Here is a 22,917-nt window from a genome sequence, read left to right on the forward strand (position 1 = left end):
ATTGAACTACTTTAATTTAGCCTTGTTTATGGTAGTTAATAACCAAGAACCAAAGTATAGATTATTATGCCACTAAATATTAGAATCAATTTTGGAATCTTTAAGGAACATAATCATGTAACCGTAGGTAGTGAAATGTTGGATGCATGTAACCTTCTTGTATAATTGACAGAACCGGTTGTTCTGAGAATTCTGAACACCTGGGACTCACCCGGCTGTGTAGCCAAGGAAAAGGGGTGAAGAGTAGAGAGAAAGGAATCTGCAATAACATGAAAATAGTGTTAGTTATGACATAACAATGTTTATCATTTTTAATATGATTTATTTAATAGCTCATGCATGGATCCTGTTAATTGTTTCCTCTTGTTGTCAAGTCGTATGGTGTGTTTAAAATACCAGTAAGCTCAGTAGATGACAGATGTTCCAAGTCCAATTCTGGGTAGGGAGGGCCTTTCTCGTTGGAGATTGTGTGGGGAAATAAAGTTTGGTCCGAGGTTGGGTGGTTAAGCCCCTGACAATGTTTCACCTCTCCCCAAGATGTTAGACGTGCGTCAGATAGAGATAATTTATGCATTCAATTGTTTATCGAGAACAGGTATTATTATTTTTATATATGAGAAGGTAAGATTAATTGGGTTATTTCATCGTTACAAATATTTTACACCTAGATGCGAGTGAAAGATTTAAGGATTTGTTTTTCATTTATATGAATATCGAATATGAGCATATTTTCTAATCTTGAGTTATTCTCACAGTTAAGAAATCGGAAGGAAAGGAATGCTACGTTGGTATCTGAAGCCCTAATTGATTTAGTGGTAATTGGAACCCTAAATGATACAGTGGTATTGGAAGCCCTAATTGAATCGGTGGTATCAGAAGCCCTAATTGAATCAGTAGTATCAGGACGCCCTAAGTGATACAATGGTATCAGAAGCCCTAAATAATCCAATGGTAATCGATGCCTAATTGATACAGTGGTTTGTGATGCCTTAATTTCATATAGTGGTTTTTAATAGTAATCATCATTTGATTTTGATATAGTAGTATTGGATGGCAGTCATTATATGATATTGTTATAGTGGTATTTGTGGACTAATCTAGGTGATTGCAGAAGCCTTCTTACAATAATTTATCGGTTCAAACTTCACGATATGTGGATTTTGATTTCTTTAGTAAATTCATTAATGGTGTCTTAAGTTCTTAGTTAAGAAAAAAATTGTCTAATAGATTTTAACAGTAAATCTCATTCACATGAACATGATTGATATAACTGTCATCTTATGAAATTGAAGCAATAACTATATTCTATGAGAATGTTAATTGTTAATTTAGACTTGGAAAAACGGGATGTTATAGGTACCACGACCTCCTGTCTGTACATAAGGTAAAAGGGGGTAAGTCCAATAATGGCCTTATACATAGTCCTATATGCCCATACTACTGTCGAGATTCATTTTTCCCAATCTTGCCCTTCTACTCCACAAGTTCTATATAGGATTGCCACTATTACTTTGTTCGTGCCCTCTACTTGGCCATTTTCTCTTGGATGATAAGTACTGGAGAAAGAATGAAATTTTTTATACTCACTTGTCATCCTCTTGACGGTATGATTGACAAATTGTACTCCTCAGTCACTTGTTAGCTGGAGTGGAATCCCGAAGCTAGTGACTATTTGTTCATACAAAAATCTAGTTGTATTGAGAGCTGTTACTTACTTGTCATCCTCCTGATGGTATGATTGACGAAATGTACTCCTCGGTCACTTGTTAGCTGGAGTGGAATCCCAAATTTGGTGACTATTTGTTCATACAAAAATCTGGCTGTGTTGAGAGCCCTGTTGTTTGAAAGAGCCTGTACTTCAGCACATTTTGTTAAGTACTCTATTGCCACCACTATGTACTTACATCGATTACTTTTTCTTACTAGTAAGGGTCCTACAAAATCTAGTCCTCACCATTCAAATAATTCTTGTGGTTTAGACAGAAATAATAGCATGAAGTCTCTTTTGAGTGGCATTCCTACTCTTTGACAAGTGTCACAACTTAATACCAATTCCCTCGCATCTACGAACAATGTCGGCCACCATAGTCCTCCCAGAAGTACCTTCCTTCCTATAGTATCTGGTCCCATGTGACCTCCCGACAATCCTTCATGGGCCTCGCTTAGAACACCTAGAATTTCTTCCTCCATTACACATCTCAATATTTTGTTCGGTCCCATTTTGTACAATAACCCTTCAATTAGTTGGAATGTGTTACTTTTTAAGGCAATTTTTCTCCTTTTTGTTGTAGGCATTTCCTTTGGAAAGGTTGTTGTTGGTAAGTAGTGTCCAATTTTTTCATACCATTGAGGTAACACTGCAATTTGAAATAAGTGTGCATCTGGAAAATCCTCACACACCTCACTCCTCGAAGCTTCCCCTGACTTGATCCTTGACAACTGATCAACAATCACATGAGATTTTCCCAGCCTCACTATAATTTTAAATGTAAATTCTTGTAGTAGAATTAGCCATCTACTTACTCTCCCTTGAATCACCGATTTATTTACTAAGTACATTAGTGCTTGGTGGTCAACAAAAAATGTAAAGGGTGTAGCTAGTAAGTAATGTTTGAATTTCTACACCGCATACACCATACCTAATGCTTCTCGCTCCGTGGTATTGTAGTTACACTCTGCTTTAGATAGCAACCTACTTGCAAAATATACAGGATGATCTAGCCATTCCTTCCCTGTTTGTGCCAAAGTAGCACCTGTTGTATAATTGGAGGCATCCACATGGACACAAAATTCTTTGTCCCAGTTGGAATATATGAGAATGGAGGCTCCGACTAATCTTTTCTTCAGTTCTTGGAAGGCCTCTTCCCACTCTTCCTTCCACCCAAACTGCTCGCCTTTCCTAGTTAATCTTTCTAGTGGTATTGATACTTTGACAAATCCTTTTATATATCTTCTATAGTATCCTACATGACCCAGAAATGACTTGATACCTATTACATTGGATGGCGCTTCCATTTCCAAAATCACCTTGATCTTATCAGGATTTGTCTTCAATCCTTCTTTACACACAATATGCCCAAGTAGTCTCCCGTGTGACACCATGAACCTGCATTTTTTTGGATTGAGAGCTAATCTTGCTCTTCAATATTTCTCCATGCATTTTCCAAGAATTTTGAGGTGTTGCTCCTACCCATTCTAAACCGACTAGTCATCTAAGAATGCTTTGAAATTCCCCATAGATATTCCATCGAAGATATGTAGTATGATCCTCTGGAATGTGGCTGGTGCATTGCATAGTCCGAAGGGCATCCTATTATAGGCATATACCATGTCTTAACCACAAATGTAATTTTTAGCTTATTTTCTTCCACAATGCTAATCTAATTGTATCCTAAAAATCTGTCCATGAAGGAATACATCTCATGACTGGCTACCTCCTCTAAAATGCTATCAGTAAACGGAATGGGAAATGGGTCTTTTATTGTTACCATGTCCAAACATCTAAAATCTACACATATCCAAATTTGAGAGCCATCCTTCTTGAGTGGTATGACTATAAGAGATACCCATTCACTTGTTTGTACTTTGAATATTATCCTTGCTTCTAACATCTTTGTGATTTCTTCCCCAACCCTTTCTGCATAGTTTTCATTCATTCTATAAGGCCTTTTCTGTACTGATCTTGCTCTGGGTACTAATGGAGACACAGTTTCGGAGGTACTCCCTTCAAGTCTTTGTACATTCAAGCAAAAACGTCCTTATACTCCAAGAAGATTCTAAGGGTTGTTGCTTTCAATACTAGGTCCCAATCATTTCCTATCCATATTTCCTTGGGTTGATCTCCTTCTCCAAGGTTCAATGCCTGGAGCTTGGCCTCTTCGTATTCCACCTTTTGTTCAAAAATGTGTGCAGGTGTCTTGTTGAGGGTTGCCATTCCTTCCTTATACTCCGTGTACCCTTCTGGGTATTGTTCCTCTGACTTGGATTCTTGTACTTCTAGCATATTACATTCTGCATGGAAAACTTCAATCTCCCATGTGCTAGTGAAATAATCCATTAAGGGAACTTGTGTTGTCTTCTAAACATTCCCCTAATTTAAGTACTCCATCCTCATCTAGTTCCATCCCTCCATAGTCTTCTCCTTCGAAATCTGATGCCAAATCCTAACTTACTGACTGGTTCTTGAGGTCTATAATGTACTTTCTTCCTTTCGACTCAATAGATAGAGTGTTTCGTTTCTAGATATGAGTAGCTTTTGCTACAACCAGCGATCCCCTTCCTAATAGAGCATCGTATCCTTTCTTCTCTAGAATGATAACCACAAAATCAATAAAAAATTGTTGTGTACCAACTATGACTTTTTGTTCCATCAATGTTCCTATACTCTTGATTCCATGTTGGTCTTCTCCCATTAGTTGAAATGTTGGGGGCCAGAGTGTACGTTTCCCTATTTCCTTCCATGTTTCTTTTGATAAGACATTTACACTAGAACCTCCATCCACAATAGTATTTGAGAGTTTGCACCCTAGTATCTTCAACTCTACTACCGTTGGTGTTCTCCTCATCCTTATAGTGAACAATGTATTGTCTTTTGCGTGTACTTCTCCCTCCTTTTCTTTCTTTGGGGTTATCCCTTTCGGGTGTGCCCCCTGTGTTAGTGCTACCTGCAGTTGGGTTAGTGTTTCTAATAAATCACCTATTTTCACTGGGATAATAGTTTCCAGTACTTGCCGCACAATATTCGTTACATCCCTATTTGAAGTAGGATTTTCTGGGTTTGTCTTTCTTTCCTCTCTCATGCTATCTTGAATGTGTTTCTTTGTTTCCTAAAATCTTTTAGTCTCTGCAGTAGCATCCAGATAGGTTAATTTTCTGGCTTGCATACTGGTGATTGCAAGAATCCTGCCTTCTAGATCATAAATGTCTAGCATATTTTCTCCCTTTTGTCTTGGGCAATTTGCATCCTCATGATTGCCTGACCCACACCATTTGCAGAGCATCCCTCCATTTTGTCCTCCCTCATTTTGACAATCTCGTGCAAAATGTCCCCATTCATTACATCTCCTACATTGAATCATCGACCTCCCCTTGGAATCATATTGGAGTGGCCACCGTGGTGTGTCATTATTGCTATTGTTGTTGCTATTATTGTTACTTCCTCTCCTGTTACTTCTGTATCCTCCTGGTGAGGCTTCTGTATTTGTGTTCTTCAGTGGAGTGGAGGGAGGTGTGGATTATCCCCCTTGGATTAGGAAGAATTGAGCGCTCCTTATTTTCAAATTATGGGGGCAATCTTTAATTGTGCACCCCAATACCTGACAAATCTCACAAAATGCTTTCTTCAGGCATGCTCCTTTAGTATGGCCTTCTTTTTCACACTCAATACACCAAAGTTCTCTCCCTTCTTTCTTTTCTTCCTTACTCTCTGCCACTTCATCAAATGCCTCAAGTCTTTTCTCAGGGCTTGAATGGTTTTAGATTCTTCTTCAGTCTCCTTTGAGCTTTCACTTGAGCTTCCATGCCTTCTTGCCTTGGAACTTTTACTCTTGCTTTCTATGTCCATGGCACAAGTACATGCATCTACAAATGTCGATAATGGGACTACTTTTTTTTTTCCTAAGGGATGGTGTCAATCCTTCGATGAACCATTGTTTCTTTAGTCCATCTGCCAACTAGTTATCTAGTTTCCCTATTAGCTCTTTCATTCTTCTGCTATAGGCTTTGACAGATTCACTCTTCCCTTGTCTTGTGTTATAAATCTCTATTACTATTTCATCATCTTCTCTCAGGAGTCTGAATTCTTCCTCGAAGGCTGTGCGGATATTACTCCATGTGTTTTTCTTTGATACCTCCAAATTCGTATACCAATCAATGACAACACCCCTTAATGTGGCTAGGAAGGCTTTTAACCATTCCGCTGTGTCATTTTGTCCATTCACTTGCCATATTGTTATACATGTTTTACAGTGGCAACCGGGGCCCTTTGAAATGTCTCTTGTGAACTTTGGTAATTTTTGTTTGTCTATTGCCATTATGTGAACACCTCCTGAGGGAACACTTCCTCTCGATGGAACACTCCCTCTCGAGTAGAAGTTCATTCTCGACGAGGAACTATTGAAATAATCCCCTTCTTCTTGACTTTGCTCCTGTCAGAAGTCTCTCCCTATCGGTGTCTCTAGAATTTTGTATCCCAACTTCCTTGTTAGTGTCTTCGAGATGACCAAATTTGCTATACCTTCAATTTTATGCTCGATCAACCCTTCTTGGATACTCGTGGAATCCCCTTGTCCTCCTTTCCACTTACGGCATCTCTCCTCATACTGTTGGAGACATAGTATCCTCAAGGTGACTTCTTCCTCAGTTTCTTCTCCCTGTGCCCGCCTAGGATATATATTTGGAATTAGGGGCATGAATCATTTTAATGTTTGTTTCCCTTTTTGGAATCTTCACATTCTTTGTGCTCCCTCGTCCTCCTTTCCGCAAATTGTTGTAGTACTTGTTGTCTCCTCCTTTCCTTTTGTGTCTCAGCTCTTTCCTCTTCCACTCGTAACAAATTTCATGCTAACAGGCAAGGGATCTCTCCTAGGAGATTATACACTGCTGGTGGCACCGAAAGTTTGTCGCATACTGTACCTTTAGGGACTATTCTCTCATGAGCTTCACTTTGTACGTATTGATCGACTACAACTTCCTAGGCCGTAATCAGATCACGTGTCAATTGATCTTCCCTGGTTATTTCTTTCTCTTCCTCGTCACTATTTGTTACTTGGATGAGTGGTACAAAAGGCCTTCCCATTACTCCATCCTACTGACCTCCAGGTTTGGACTTTGGCAACAATGCCAAAAATGCAGAGTGGAAATATCATACAATTTCATAGGTACATAGAATGGTCCAATTGATACATATGGAGTAAAACCTAAAACATACCACAATACCAGTAGGCAAGGAAATGATTTCTTTATTAATACCAAAAACCAACATAAGTACATTACCAATGTTCCAGACATTTAAAGAAGGGTTGGTTAGTTGGAAACCAACCGACGCATTTCCTCACCACCTAACTACCCAGCCTGACTAGCTTTAACAAGTACTAAACATAATAGTTACTTAATTCTGACTACAGCAATGGCACTAGCAGTGGAGGAGGTTAAAGCACAAGGAGACCCAATGATGGATCTGACTTTGATGATGAGGATGAGTATGAGGATGAGGAGGATGATCATGTCATTGAGTTTCAATCTCAAACAGAGGGTGAGAGGATGGCTATAGAGGCTTCCATGACCTATCTTAGGTGTACTCATAAGAAGACATAGGCTACTATGAGCCTTTCTTTTGATATATGTTTTGAACTTTTGATTCCATGGATATTGACATACTGTAGACATTTGACAGTTAACTATTATATTATATTTCAGATTCCTATTATGTTATTCAGTTTAACTTTTTGTATTTTCTTTCAATAATTTACATTTATACTTAGGTGATCTATGAAAAGTTGTATATGTGTGCAAAGTAGCTTCTATTTATCTCAATTATTGTGTATTTGATGTTAATTGGCTAAATGATGCATGAAAAAAACTTAAAATCCTTAAAAATATTTCAATTTCATGGGTTTCTTAATTTGCTAAGTCCAGCCATTGAGACTGAGTCCAAGCCAAGTCTGAGGTTGGTAACTCTGTTTTTAATATTTATCCTAATCAATGACAAAGTATCATACTATCAAATGATTTAATTTTGTATATTCCTTGCATTTCATATATAACTAGTCTTAGGTTAGAGTAGTGTACAGAAAAAGATAAAATTATTCATGTCCAACAAGCGACCAAAAACCTTAGTTGCCGATTTGGATTCAGACACATGAATTGGATCTATGGATTTATGAAACAGGAGCCACAGAAAAGAATCTCAAGACCGAGGGGTAGGCTGTACAACAATGGCATTGAATGTTCCAAGTTTGACTGGATTAAGGCGACCTTTGTGTGTAACCTCTGCAGGGTCTCACAGATTTGAATGACCAGGGGAGGTAGGTAATTGCCTTTTGGTGTCACCTGTGGGAGACTCTTGGAGGAGGTAATGAGATGGCAAGATCGAGGGCGCCATGGGTGACAAGTCAAATGATCATGAGGTCTAATAGCCTCCTATAGATACATGGCAAGACATCTCTGATCTGCGAATGTGAAAAAGGTGGAGAGACTGGGTCCCTCTAAAAGGACAACAAAACTTCCCTCTAATCTCGTAATAAGAATTCAACAAATGTGGATCTTTATGTAACAAGCAATTTTAAATGGCATGATTAATCATATTTTGTCCTAACGGGGAATGACAATTTAATGACATTAAATTTGATTACACATGAATAGTACAGATATCATGTATTAACAAATAATATTTCTTTTATCCCTAATTTAGTCAGTATCATTTGTATATTTCAGTCTCAGCAAAATTGAACCTTATATGTAAAAGATTTGATTTACAATATATTGAAAATCATAAACATACATGACTGAAGGAAAATCCTTTTTTAATATTAGAGCTTATGATTTTCGAATATGGAATGACAAAAAATGAAAGATAAGGAGACCTGTTCTAAAAATGCTTCACGTTGTGCACCAACTCCAAACTTGTTTAATGCCCCCATTGCTGAAAATGAAGCACACCTCATGTTTGAGTTGAGGCGCACCTGTTCAACAATATACATATGAGTAATGGGTGCCGTACCTAGACTTCATAATATGACAAATTAGAATAAGGTCAAACTTCATTTATACAATCTCTAAAGGTATGTCATATAATTAGTTATCATTCACCTATATTCTCTTTTTGGTGTGATAAAATAATTGACAATGAAATTGATGCAATTACTGATAGGAAACAGTTAAACTACAAAATCCATATCATAGAATTATGACTATGTTAGATAGATAACATAAAGCCAAAAATTCATACATCCCAAAGATATTTTGCATAAGAATTTATCCATATTCAGAAGTCGTTTTAAGTTGAACAAATATCTTGTATATTATATTTTGTCATCTCAAACATAAATAATTTTAATATCAATCAACACTTTTTTTCTTGACAAAGAGAAAACACCTTGATATGAAAATAGTAATATTTTAAAACCATGACAAAGACTTGTCTATTATTAGCTACTAAGTAAAGTTACAAAAATCATGAAGCCTAATAGAGGAAGAGAACAGACAGGGAAAGTGCAGAGAACCTTAGAAATCAAGACAGATATTCAGATGCATTTGTAGATATTCCAACACCATAGAGTTATGATGTGGAAAGGAGGAAGTTATAACTTTAATTAGCTTGGATCATAATGTGAGCACAATCTTTTGGGGGTGTGGGTGTTTTTGGGAATCCATTGCAGCTTCATCTAGCTTCTGGGCTTGTGAACTCTATCCTGTGGAGCATGGCTAATCAAAAAAGTATCATTATGAAAGCAAAATCAACAAGAATAACATCATGTAGATTCAGTCCTTATATTTTACTAAATAGCAACAAGTTCCCTTCTGATCTAGTTAATGCTTAAGCAATAGTTTATTAGCCTCCAACCTTTCCAGAAGTTGGTTTTGAATGCATTTTTACATGCTAAGACATTTAGCCTCCTCGCTAGAGACGTCTGAATTGCAATATAATTCACTTGCACCAATTTGAACATTGTGAAACCAACAAAGCCACACATTTATTTTCTGCAATCTGATCTGAGTTTGTAGCTTCCATTGCTTTCAGCCTTTTAGGCTGTCACTTATGTTCACTCAAGCAATGTGAAAGGATGTTTACCTGATAATAATTTTTCCTTGATGGGAAGGTTATTGAGATCTGAAATCAGGCTGTTAACTAATTTTGATGATTCCAGAATTGTCATTTCCTAAATGAAGGTGAAAGAGAGTGGGTCCTAAGAGCAAGTGGTGGGATAAGAGTTGCATTAGAGGGAAGGTATGTATGATGGAGGAAATTGACACTTTGAGGGGAGATAAAAAATGAAACTGTTAGTTTTTAGATTTTCAGATACTAAGTCGATTATGGAATTGTGTTTTGGGGGGCCTCATTGGTATAGCTGGTTAGTTTTGACTTAGGAATAGAGGGAGAGTGAATTAGGGGTTACAATCATTGGTTTTATAACTGCCATGAAACAGTTCACTTAAAGAACAAAAACCAGTAAGGTACTTTTTTTACCTTGTATGTCCATTGCTGTTCCCTCTTCTTCTATGATTAAGATCTGCTGGGCCTCTTTGGCTCTCTTTTATGCATCAGGATTGACGGGTGTAATCTTTGTAGTAATTTACTTGTCTGATCATCTTCCTATAAAGAAGAGTTCATCACTCTTGGAGACATTCATATCTGCAGTAACTAATACTGCCATAAATGATTTAGTATGGATGAAACTTTTATACTGTTTATTTTAATGTGAACTGAATCACAAGAGGAATATTCTTTTATTTGAAGGAGACTTGAAAATTCCTGCAATTGATGCATATAAGTTATATAATTGGTCCTTTTGTGTAAGAATAAGAACATAGTTGGCATCTATGCTTTTAACAAAGGGAAACACGTCCAGATATGGTTTGCAATAAGCAAGAAGAAGGTGCATTGCCACTGTTGATGGCATCCAATAATTATTGTAGAAATGGTTTACACAAGAATATCCTTACTCATACTTTATCCCTTCCCAAGTGCAAAAAATGAAAAATGTGCAGTAATTTTGGGATTGAGATTTTCCAAGAACAGGTGATAAATGCTCACTATTTTTTACTAAAGACTAAAGAAATGGGAGTACATCACAAGGATTGAATTGGTTTAATAAAAAGGAGGCAAACAAGATCAATAAAATCATACGAGGAAAACTCTTTACAAAACTGTAATGATCATAGTTTGAACCTTTAAGACTTGCTGAGTACTAAGCAGGACTATGCGAATTGGCAAGTACATTTACTGGTTGTGTTGAGTTGACCGAGATCATGAGCTGAGCCTTGCTGTGCATGGCCAAGCCTCGGGCTAGGATTTGTCAAGTCTCAGGCTTAGACTCCCATTCTAGAGCTCAGACTCTTAAACTATGGCAAAATGCCCCAGCGACAATTTTTTGGTGAAAATAATAATGTGTCATTTGTTTTCTATTATTCACCCATTTTGCCCAGGGAAACATTGACTTAGCACGGAAATGAATTGGAAAGATAAAATTGAAGAATTGAAAGTCAATCAAATTATCCAACAAGTAACTATTAAGTTCCTTTTTTTGGTTTTCAAGATTTGAAAATCAACAAGATTTTTGAAAAATTAGGCGACACTATCAACATTTTTTCCATTTCTCCTCCTCCCTTATTTCCCAACGCTTTTAGCTTCTTTTCCATTCTATTTTTGAATGCCCATCATTTCCTTTATTGCTGATTGTTCGCAATACCCTAATAATTATTGTTCTCCATTTAAAACAACGTCAAGTTAAACACAAATGACTAGTTAGAAAAATCTTGATGGAAGTATGATACAATGAGACCTAGAAAGGGCCAAGTCTCTTGTAATGAATGCAAGCAGCCTATGACAAAAAGAATTAATAGATTAAAGTACCACTTTGTACAAATACTCGGGCAAAATGTGAAGGCATTCCTTAAGGTGTGGTTACTAGAGAGATGAATGCCCTTAATTCCGTGTTCAAAAGGAAAATAAGTACAAAAGCAAAAGATCACGGAAGCAATAACAACAATGATTAATCATAAATTCATAATATATTTACAGATTCCTCTATTATACCTAATCCAAGCATTTTTCCTCCACATAGCTGTATTAGTGAGAGATCCAAGTCTTCTATTTCTCTATTTGGCTATTTATTCCTTCACAATGTAATATCTCCATCTTCACATTATTTGGTTCTACAAGCTTTTGGGCAGTTCTTGAGTTTTTTCATAACCCTTGCAAGGGAGAACACCAAGCTTCTTGGAGGATTTGGGTTCATTTTTATTTGGCATTTGTAATTTGCATTCAACTTGGTTAGTGATAGTCACTGGCACTATGATACACTCAACAATATGATCCACCCAAGTCCAATTGTAATGTCCTTTTCGGATCACTGGAAGAGAAGTCCGTTTCCGAAACTCATATTTTTAGGCCAGGTACGCATCCATGGGGACTGTAGCATTTTATTGTTATTTCCAATCTAACTGTATTTTCTGTTTTTAAGATTAGATTTGATATCTAGTTATAGTATTGCTGAAATCTGAGGCTTTTTAATGAGAATATACTGGTTATATTGTTGGTTTACATTGCATCATTTATCTGTTCACGTTCTGAAAATCATTTTGGGAGAATTTGGAGATAATATCCTAATGGGATATTATAGAGGTATCAGAGCTAAAAATCCTGCCATCATGTGACGTTTATTCAGGAAAAAAAAAAAAAAAATTGCAAAAGGGTATCATTAGAGTTTTCCCTCAAAGCTGAGAATTGTTTATCAGGGTCTTTTCTCTTGTCAGGCGGTGAGATTTTTTGATAACAAAAATACAGGAAATATTTGTGTTGTGTTTTTGAGGGAAGACTAAGGAGTTGGAAATAATTGGGCATGTTGAAATTTTTGTTTGTAATTGTTTTAAGGATCCAAAAATCATTTAAAGAGCCATGAAGGATATGAATTAGAAAATGATTGGATTTTCTCTAAAGTTTCGATAGGTGTATATTGGAATTATTGACATGGCATCCTTACATAAAATATGTGTCACTGTTTCCAATTCAAGTTACAAGATATGTATGTTTGGGCAATCTTATATTCGATGACCAAAGTGCTGGTAACAATAAAATAAAATTGAAGGCGATGTCTTTTTAGGAATATTTGTGCAGCGTTAGATTCTTTCAACGAACAAAACTTGTATGAAATTTTGCAATTGCAGGTAAGTCAATAATTTTTGAGATTTTGGTTATTGGAGGGCCGTTTGCTTTCTAAAGTCCATAGAAAGTGTCAAAGTGAATCACTGGGTCAAGATTATCGAGAGTACTAGGCAGGTACCTCAAATGACAGAAAAATGGTAGTCATTGACGAAGACGCAGTATTATTTGTGTATTTGTAGTGGGCACGATAAAGACCAAGCATTTCATCTTCCTTCAACAATTTGGTAAAGGTCCAAATTTAGGAAACCATGTCATGAATGAAGGTTATAGTTTGGAAAACATATTGTGATTATTGTGTATATTGAAGGGAAAATAATTATAAACGCACAAAATCTTCATTGAATCAATAGTATGCCAAGTGTGTCAGGTGAAAATTTGTTGTGGTTTCCAAAGGTGTTGACACACATTGTAATATTTTATTGAAGTTGCATAGGAAGCTGGAGCGACAAAAAAACAAGGACTCTTCTATTTCATAACTGCCGGTCGATAGGGTTGAAACTGCCATAGAGAAGATGGAGGGAGCACCATGATAGTTGTCTTCGCTGAATGATGGTAATGCACGGAATGTCATACAGTTTTCTGTTTCAACTATTAGTGTCATTGGAGCTCTTGGTATCAAATTATTAAAACTGCCGCTAGGTTGCCACAAAAACTATATTGAAGAATAAAATATTGCTCATACCCACAGACAATAATAATTACCATTGTCGTGTCATTGCAAAGTCACAGATTTATAAATTCCATTTAATAAGCTGTACTAATTAATGTTGAGGCTTATAACATTCATTCACGTCATTTTGCCGGAAATCTTTCATACTAAACATTTGTGAGTGCCTGCAAGGGTAAATAGTTGCCATGGGATATAGAAGTCAGTACATTTCCTGACTTGAAAGTTGGTTGCTATTATAGACTTGAAGAAAAAATATGGTTTTTGGTGTGAGTTAGAGCTGGATGGGACACATTTTTAGGATCAACTATTGCAGCCTCCTCTGCTGCGAATCCTTCAAATTTTCTGTTATATGATAAGGAAGACATCATTGGTTGAAATTTAAATCATTGCTCGTTAAGGAGTAAGACACACAATTTAGTGGGAATTCACCTTTTATTGCAGACTATTGGCTGGAGGTGCCCAATCCAACATGGTGATCACCCTAAAGCTGCTAATTTGTTTGCAAAGGTTCCTTTCAACATCCGTTCTAGAATATCCTCACAATATAAGGAGAAGATCAGAATACATGGACTTAAGTATCACTGTTATGCTCACAGTCTCATTGTTATAATAATAAATGACTGTCCCTGACAGTTGGCGACATCTTGTAATTGGGTTGTAGCATGCAACTTGTGATCTTTGAAGAAACACAAGAGCTGTAGGAGTATTGGACACCAAAGAAAATCAACCCAGAATCATTTAATGATAGACTGGTTAAATTTAGAATGCACTAGTGAGTTCATAAATACAAGAGATTGTAAACCACAACTTATCAGAAGTTGTCTCTGAGAGGAATTGTTGATGAAACCAACAAAGAACTTTTACACCAAACTCCTTTCATAATTGGCTTCCACATTAAGTAGTGCTTGGATTTTGAAAAATGGAAGTGGAGATCATCACCAATTGAGGAAGCTGAATACGCATCTAGAACTAAGTTACCAGATTCTCTCCAGTAACCCTCAAAGTTTGGTCCTTGTCAAATTCTCTTCCATACTATGAATTTGCTGCAAATTCTGTCAGAGGAACCCAGGCAGAATTTGCAGTGAATTTTAAAGAATTTGCTGCCCAACAGCTGATGCTGCGGTGGATTTGGTCTCAAAATATTTTTTTAGACTTTTTAAAGTGTTTTTGTTTTTCTAGTTTGGTCTATTGGATCCCCCAACTCTAAAATGACCACTAAAAAGAGCAAAAAAATGGTCTACATGTCATTTATGCATTTGTGAATGAAAATGAACACTTGCTTACAAAGGAAATCCAAATTGACAATAAGTGACATCCAAATTGACGATTGTAGAGGAATTCCTTAAAAAAACATGATATCTTTGAATTGAGGGCTTACAATTTGAATCTCAACTTTTGATCTAGCCTAGTTAGAAATCCTCTAGCCAATACAAAATAAAAATTTAGATAATTGCACTTATATTTTGACAATTTCTTTCATTCTCAAACTATCCCTTACTATGGAAATATGTTCCATGCATGTGACCAAGCAAAAGTATGATGTTGAATGTATGGCTAAATGATGCAATTAATATCCTATTGAACTGAAACATAGATATGGTGGTGTATTTTGCTATGATGCTTTAATATTAGCATAGTGATGTATGGACTTATTTGTTGTTGCATATATATACTAGAGTAATGTGAATCGCCACGATTTAGGTGATTTCGCGATCTGACTTAAGGCATGTGATTCATGGTGAGTCGGTGAATTGGCTCACTGATTTTTTGTACCAAAAATCGCTTGAATCGCGATTCATCAAAAAATCATTAAGAATTGCCATGAATCGACATGTGAAATTGGCCGAGGCTAGCATAGAAGGTCAACTCAAGAACATTAAAAAAAACATTATTTTAAACTTTTATTTTGCCTTTCCTCTTTCTTATAACCCTAAAGGGCCTTCTAATTGTTTAGTATGAGAAGAAGAGAGGAAAAGTGAGAGAGAAAAAGAGAAAAGAGAAATCATAGGGATACAAACAGCAAGAAAGAAGAGCATTAAAGAGATCAAAAATTAGTTTGGGGAGGCCATAAGATTGCATTGAGAGTTTTAAGGAGTAAATAACAACACTCCTCAACTCATTTGCAATAGTTAAGTATTGATTTGTTTTTGTATGTTAGTGTATTTTTCATTCTTTTATCAATTTTTTTTAGTTTTCATTTATAAACCTTGAATTTGTTTTAGTTTCTACATGTTTTTTGACTAAATTGCAAGGTGCAATCTTGCAAGCCCTACAATGTTTTTCTAACAAATTGCAAACATCTATTTGATTTTACATTGTACAATTTGCTCAAAAATAATGTAGAGTTTGCTGGATGGATATTTTGCAGCTGAAAGTTTTGGGTAAAAATCCAGTCAGAAAATAGGATAACTAGCCATAGCGTGTGAGACAGAGTCTCTCCTACCTTAAAGGGAAGGTTCCCCCTTCTCACCATTTGTTCCTTGGATCAACTTAATCTAAGCAAGAAGTCGAGAGATTTTGTAAAAAGGGTGTTACCAATATTCTTTCTTCTTAACTTTCAAGAAAGAATCCACTTACTCGTGGAGTGAGTAATGGGTAGGTTGAATCTCTTTCTATCTAAAGTTGAAAACTGTGATACCAATAAACTAACACTAATTCAAAAGCTAGCTAAAAGTGTACCAGTTTGGCTCTAAGTCCGGTCGTACTTCTAGATGGAAAAAGCTTTACTAATAGAGTACAGAGACTTCTAAAAGTAAAGATATCTTAATTATTTTGCGAACTAAGAAATAAATATAAGCTACATACAAAGCTTCTAGCTATATATTTCCACAATTGCTCCTAGTTAAAGCTCCATCTCCAATTGCTTCTTAACTCTTTTATATTCAATTACCAAGAATGCAAGATAACATATGCAAATTAGAAACAAAGATTCTAATTCAAATAAGAAACAATCTCACTAAATCAAAGTTAAGTCTAAATTGTTCCTTTGTATTCAATTTTCTCTCAAAATAGTGCTACACAAACAAAGTTCTGCTGGCACAATTTCTCCAAAGCTCTCTTGCATACAATATAAGATAAAAAGATGATTTTACAATGAAGGGGGTACTCCTTTATATAGGAATAGGAGTTGAGAAAAAGATGTAAGAAAAAGTGGGAGCAACTCAACCAACTTTGACTTGTCTAACTAAAAAAGAAATTATTGGGTTACATGTAACTGCACATGTAACTCGCATTAAATGTGATTACATCCTTTCATGCAATGCATCCTCTTAGACCTCTCAACAAAAATAAAAACAAAAATAACAATCTTAAAGATTGTTTCTCAGTGCCTTGAACTTGATAATGACATCATGCACTGTAGGAAGATCAACAATCTCCATTGTTTTTGGTATGGCTTCAATCCTCACTGCATCTGCATATGCTGATTGTACAACCTTGGAATTTGTTGCCAGAGAATCTAACAAGTGCTTTGTAGAGGATTTATACAAGATAAACTTGTTCATTGTGTGAGAACCGAAGTCTTCAGAATCCAAATCAGCATTGATCCTAATTGTATATTCTGAACTCGCCCTTTCAACTGCACTGAGATTACAATGTTCATCAAAAACCTGGCATCTCATTTGTTCCAAATTACAAATGACACCTATTTCAACTATTTGGCAATCTCCAAGGGTTCCCTGCAACTTTGTAATCAGCTTTCTCAATGTTTCCTCTTTGTAGCCTATAAGTCCTTGAAATCTGAAAAACGTTTCACATGACAGAAGAATGTCACATGAGACCAAGGCATTTAGATCAAATTTTAACATTTCATCCCAATCATTGAGGATTTCTTTCAAATCATTTGCTTCTCGAGTCAAAGAAGAGATCAAGTTTCAGTCCATTTCATTCATCTCTTTGAAACGTCTAAGAACTACAAATGTCTCTATGATGGCTCAAACTACTTCAGAGATGATTTCCCCTATACAAGACTTTGCGGCTTCAATCAACTTTCTTTCTTTGGATGTCTGAGACATAATGACAACACTCTAAGAGGATTGTTGCCGAACAGCCTCATTCAGGCGAGAAACCTCCTGTTTCAGTTGATTTTTCTTCTCCCATAATTCGTGATTGCTTTTTGATACATTAGCTAATGCATCTTGAGCATCTTGTAAACAACTCAGACGCGATTGTTTCTCAATTTCGACCTTAGTGAACTTGTAATTAGAACAAGTATGTTCTTCAACAGGTTTGTCCACCAGTGGCTCAACAAATTCTTGTTATATCCCAAATTTTGACCCAATTTAAATTTATTTATAGCCATTGGATTGAATGGATTTTCTTTCATAATCATGTGAAGAGAGTGGTTAAATATATCCATTCTATTCATTATGTTAACTGTTTAATGATGATAGTTGTTATCCATTGTTTGTCATGTGATGATTGGTAGTTGCTTGATTTCGAAATTATGGTTAATAATTAAATTCCTTCTCTACATTAAATGGAATTATGGATTTATCATGGAACTTATTATTATCGTGGAAATGTTGCACGGGTGATTGTAGGAGAAGATGAAGGGGAGAAGCATTGCTAAACGAGATCAACAAAATGGGATTCTAGCTTAGTCCAATTATTGGGTTAACAAGTATGAACTTTAATTGTCTTAGTAAGGACCTAGCGACTTGAACATCAGGACACAATCGATGGACCCCCATGAACTATTAAATAAACATTTAAAACATTAATTATTTTAATTAAAAATAATGCGTACCTCAAATGGTTATTGATTGACTTTTCCACCACATCATTATAATGTATATTTATGTATGTGCACATAGATATAGGAATAAAGGTGACACCATAATATTATTTTTATAAAATAAATAATATGATGCCACCTCATAAGTACATCTATGTGCAAGTAGATAAATATATTATAATTATCTTTGATTTATAACTTTCAAATCTTTTTCTTTATTTATTCAAATTCTTGCTAGAAATCAAAATGCACATTTGGCATATTGGCATTCAAGAAGCCAAGTCCTTTTTTTTTAAAGTTACGGCTTCTTGGAAGCCAAAAGATTTTCGAATACTTCTTCATATTATTAAGATGTGAGAGACCATGGGCATTATTACTCATGACATACCTCTGCACTATTACATCCAATATCCCTCTACATATTTCCTTGCCGCGATTTACCATTTCATTATATATTTTCCTTGCTGAAGCACATGATTAATAACCACACTAAGTTTGCAACTAGAGTTCTTCCACGAAGGGGTCTAATTGATAGCGTCCAGCAAAGACTCAATTATATTTTCAGATTTTACTAGTTTATGTGGTTGCCCCCATATCCCAGTGATTCTAATATGTTTTATTTTCAGATACTATTGCATTTTGAAATTACAGCAGTAAGATACAGTTCCAGAATATGTTGTAGATCATTTTTGTTTAAATATCATTAGTTAGTCCCTCTTTAGGATAGAACTGCTTATGATAAGTCAAAACCAAGTATCCATTACATGATATCACATCTTTATTATGTCATTGAATGTCAAAATCAAATGATATTTATTCTGCAAGTCTTAAAGTTACATTTCTTAGATCACAGAAATATGATAAGCTAGAAACATATAATATTCTTATATTAGTTGAGGATTAACAAAAAGAGCTAGTTGCTCTGAGATTCAAACACCTAGGACTCGCCTGGTTGTATAGCCAAAGAAGAGGTGAAGAAGTGAGATAGAAATCTGCAATAACATGGAAATAAGAATCAGACATGACATAACAATTCTAAATTATTTTTAACGGAAAATCATTTAATAGCTCATGCATGTTCATACTTATTGTTCCCCTGTTGTCAAGTAGAGTGGTGGTGATCGGGTCATTAAACTCATTAGAAAACCTTGGCCAAGGTCGTTAAAAGCATGTTTGTCATCTATGATCACTTGATGTCAGTAGTGCCAATTATTCAGACATGTCCGTCTATAACTATGTGAACATTCTAAACACCAGAATGCTTAGGTGGCTGGACTAAAAGTATCCTAAGCTTGATCTTGGGGTAGGGAGGGTCTTTCTATTCAATAGATTGTGTGGGGATGAATATGGTCCGAGGTTGGGAGGGTAAGCCTAAACCAATGCTTCTTCTCTTACCGAAAGCCAAAGTTTGCACAACCATTTAAAGACTGACCAGTTACTTCTCATATGTTCTTCCTATTTTATGTTATGCATTTACTCTACTTGTATGCAAAGAAAGATAGTAAATCGATATTTCAGGTGATCATTGTTACATTGTTTCAATTGATTGGTATTACACTTATTTTAGTTGATCACAGTTGATCGTTATTACAGTTATTTCAATTGATCATTGTTACAGTTGTTTCAATTGATCGTTATTACAGTTATTTCAGTTTGGTTTTGTTATCTTAGTTAATCATTAGTAGTTAAAATTAGTTAATGTCTCATGAAACAGAATTCAAGATATTTTGTTTCAATAGTTAGTTGAAGAAAATTCTTTCTAGATCACCTTTAATTTGTAATGAAAATCCGTTTGTTACACTTCTACAAATTTGGTTTTATCCGAATCAACCAAAATCCTTGAAACAATCTTATCTTTCAAAGATTTGGATTTGGTTTTCTTGACAGGGAGATTATCTAGAGGTACAACCACTTTTCTTCTCTTTGTTGTTATTCTGCTCAACCATGCAAGCAAGCTGAAACTTTCATCTGTGGAAGCAGGTATAGTGGAGAATATTAGCATTGATCTAGATTGTATCTCTGTCGTGACTGAACAAGATTCAGTTTACATGGTTGAATTCATTGGTGCATGATGAGAGGACTCTGTCATAAAAAGCTCAAAACCCGTCAAAGATGTATAAAGTTGGGAAACTTGACCATTTGTAAGAGTTGGAAAATTCTCAAACACGCTTCCCAAATGCTCATATTGTTCATTTGCCAGGATGAGAGGAGCGATAAAAGAAATAGGAAGATCTATTGTATTGACTTCCAACACTAGAATAGAAAGTGTAAAAATAGTGGAGAATGAATCCACATCTTTATCTACTTCATCTAGAAAAGGTGCTTCAGGCATGGATGGTGCATGAGTTTGTGCAAGCCTTGGGGGAGATATGATCATGACTTCTCCTTCTTCCTCCTCATCTTCTTCATCCGGTTCTATCTTCAGTTCCTCTTGTGATTCTTGAACTGGTTCAGAGACCTAAGATGATTAGATCCCTTTCCACCATTTAACTTGAATTTGAGGGAACTCTTCACATCTAAAGAGAAAACTCCATTGTTTCCTACAATCTCTAGCTGTGACTTCCTTCCAGGAGGGCCAAAGCTTCCACAATCCAAACCCAACTTATGATTAACTCTCTTTAGGCCTTTAGTTTTCAGCCACTTGTTGGTGTTTGTCAAAATGGATTAAAATCTATTCAAGATAGATGTATCTTCTTTTTGCTGCCATTGAATAGGAAAAGGGCACCTTTTATCAAAACCAGCCTGATAAAATTTCGGATCAAGGATGTTGTCATTATCTTTGACTTAGAAATCTGAAGGAATCTCCAACATGTTAAGATCGATATCTATTGCAAAGTCAATCTGCAATAGTCCATCTTCTGATAATCACCTTTCTTCTCATTCTAGCTTGCCAAAGATGATTATTTGGTTAGGTCTGCACATTCTGCATTATGTAGTACCTTGAAAATTTGCTCAATGACCTCTGGATCAAGACTAATGATAACCTTCCAGTCAGCATCCTTGATCGTCTTCGATTTTGGGCTAAAATGTCTTGCATATCAAAGAACGAAATCAAGTTCCATGACAACCAAAGGAAATGCAAAAACCAAGTGAATGTGACTTCTTTTGATGCGCTTCATCTCATGGCCAATAGGAGTTTCTACTCTCCATAGAAAATCAGCCACGTCCAGATGACCGATCTTTGTGTCCAACACATTATCAAGAATAGATACGACTAATGATGGAGTTGCATGAGCCAACTCTTTATCAAATTGATATTTGATCTTGCCTTTGGATTTTGATGGTGAGGGCATCTCTTGCACTTCTACCACAACACAAAAATCCCAAAACATAAACACATCATTAGAGGAAATTGCCATACAAGTTGATTCTCGGTCGGCAACAAAGGTTCGAATATGGATTGGAAACTTAGTAGATTCGATGAAATGATCTCAAAAGCAAAATCATATACATACACAGTGAATGGAGATGAAATATGAATGGAAATGGAGTGTGGTAAGAAGTGTCATGAAGATGGAATGAAACGAAAGGAAAATGAATGTGTGAAGGTGGAACGCACGAGAATGCATGTGAATGAAGATTGCTGATTTTCAAACGTGACTTAGGGTTTTCAAGATGTTATTGCATGAAAAATGACTACATGTAAGTGCAATATGTAACAAGGGATGAAAAATGAGATGAGATGCAAATGCGGATGAGGGATAAGCTTACATGTTAGTGTGGATGATGGATGAGATGCGAAGCATGGAAAGACGCGAAGAATGGAAAAACATGTATTTTCTCATGAAGGCGTGAGTCCATATGGAGAGATGGAAATGAAAAATGGAAGAAGGAAAATAAACTTTATAGTCTTCTTAGGTGAAAATGTGAAACCAAAGTTCACAGAAAATGAAAATGACATTTTTGACTTTTCCAAAAGTGACTTTAAGTCAAAAACGGATTTTGGAGATGTAGTTATACGTAAAGCTTTTTCATGTAATCGTGTTGTGCAAGTGGATATGGAAAGTGAGATGAGTAAAAATGGAAGAGGAAAATGAGATTATATGCATGTGTAGATGGTGAATAAGACATGTAATCGCATTTGTCGAATGAGATGTGAAGTGTTGTGACATGGAAGATGGAAATGGAATGTGATGATTGTTTTCCATGAAATGGAACAAGAACGTTCATGGGAAAAAACATGTAACTTCTCCAAAGTGGAGAAAACCCGAAAGAAAACTCACAAAACACAAAAACTTCGAAGGAAAAATGTACCTTTGGAAAATGACTCAAACATGTCAACAAGCAAAGCACTTCAATATGCAATTTCGAATTTAGAGTTTGGGGAAAAACAAAAAACATGAAAATGAACCATTTCATCATTTTTAAAGGAAAAATGCACTTTCCATAGTATCGATTTCAACAAGTGGCAATCACTAAGCAATAATGTGCATAAAATCAGCAAGATAAGAAAAAATTAAATAGCAAGAAAGAAAATGTCCACTTACATTAAGATGAAGTGCCAAAAATGATGGAGGGAGAAGCTCTAATGTTGAAATTTTTTTCAAAAAAACACTTCCCTTTCAAACTTTGCAATTTTGAATTGGAGAAGGCGGCAAAAGAGACATTTCAAAGGTAAATGGCAAAAAG

The 22,917-nt window shown here is 35.8% G+C and overlaps 1 protein-coding gene across 4 annotated transcripts in view; it reads right to left on the reverse strand.

The window, feature by feature from the left end:
- The window catches only part of LOC149578256 (ARM repeat superfamily protein), a 361,318-nt gene that overhangs the window by 32,542 nt on the left and 305,859 nt on the right, over nucleotides 1–22,917 (reverse strand). For all 4 annotated transcript variants that reach the window (XR_016364259.1, XM_089827963.1, XM_089827965.1 and 1 more), the window contains one exon: nucleotides 8,583–8,681. Coding sequence is in view for 3 of the 4 variants with exons in the window: in XM_089827963.1 (XP_089684089.1) it covers nucleotides 8,583–8,681 (99 nt within the window). In the remaining variant the exon portion in view is untranslated. The remainder of the gene's footprint in view (nucleotides 1–8,582; nucleotides 8,682–22,917) is intronic.

Source organism: Cupressus sempervirens, chromosome 1, assembly GCF_028749045.1.
Source record: "Cupressus sempervirens isolate cs-2001-9-10 chromosome 1, ASM2874904v1, whole genome shotgun sequence".
Classification (NCBI taxonomy): Eukaryota; Viridiplantae; Streptophyta; class Pinopsida; order Cupressales; family Cupressaceae; genus Cupressus; species Cupressus sempervirens.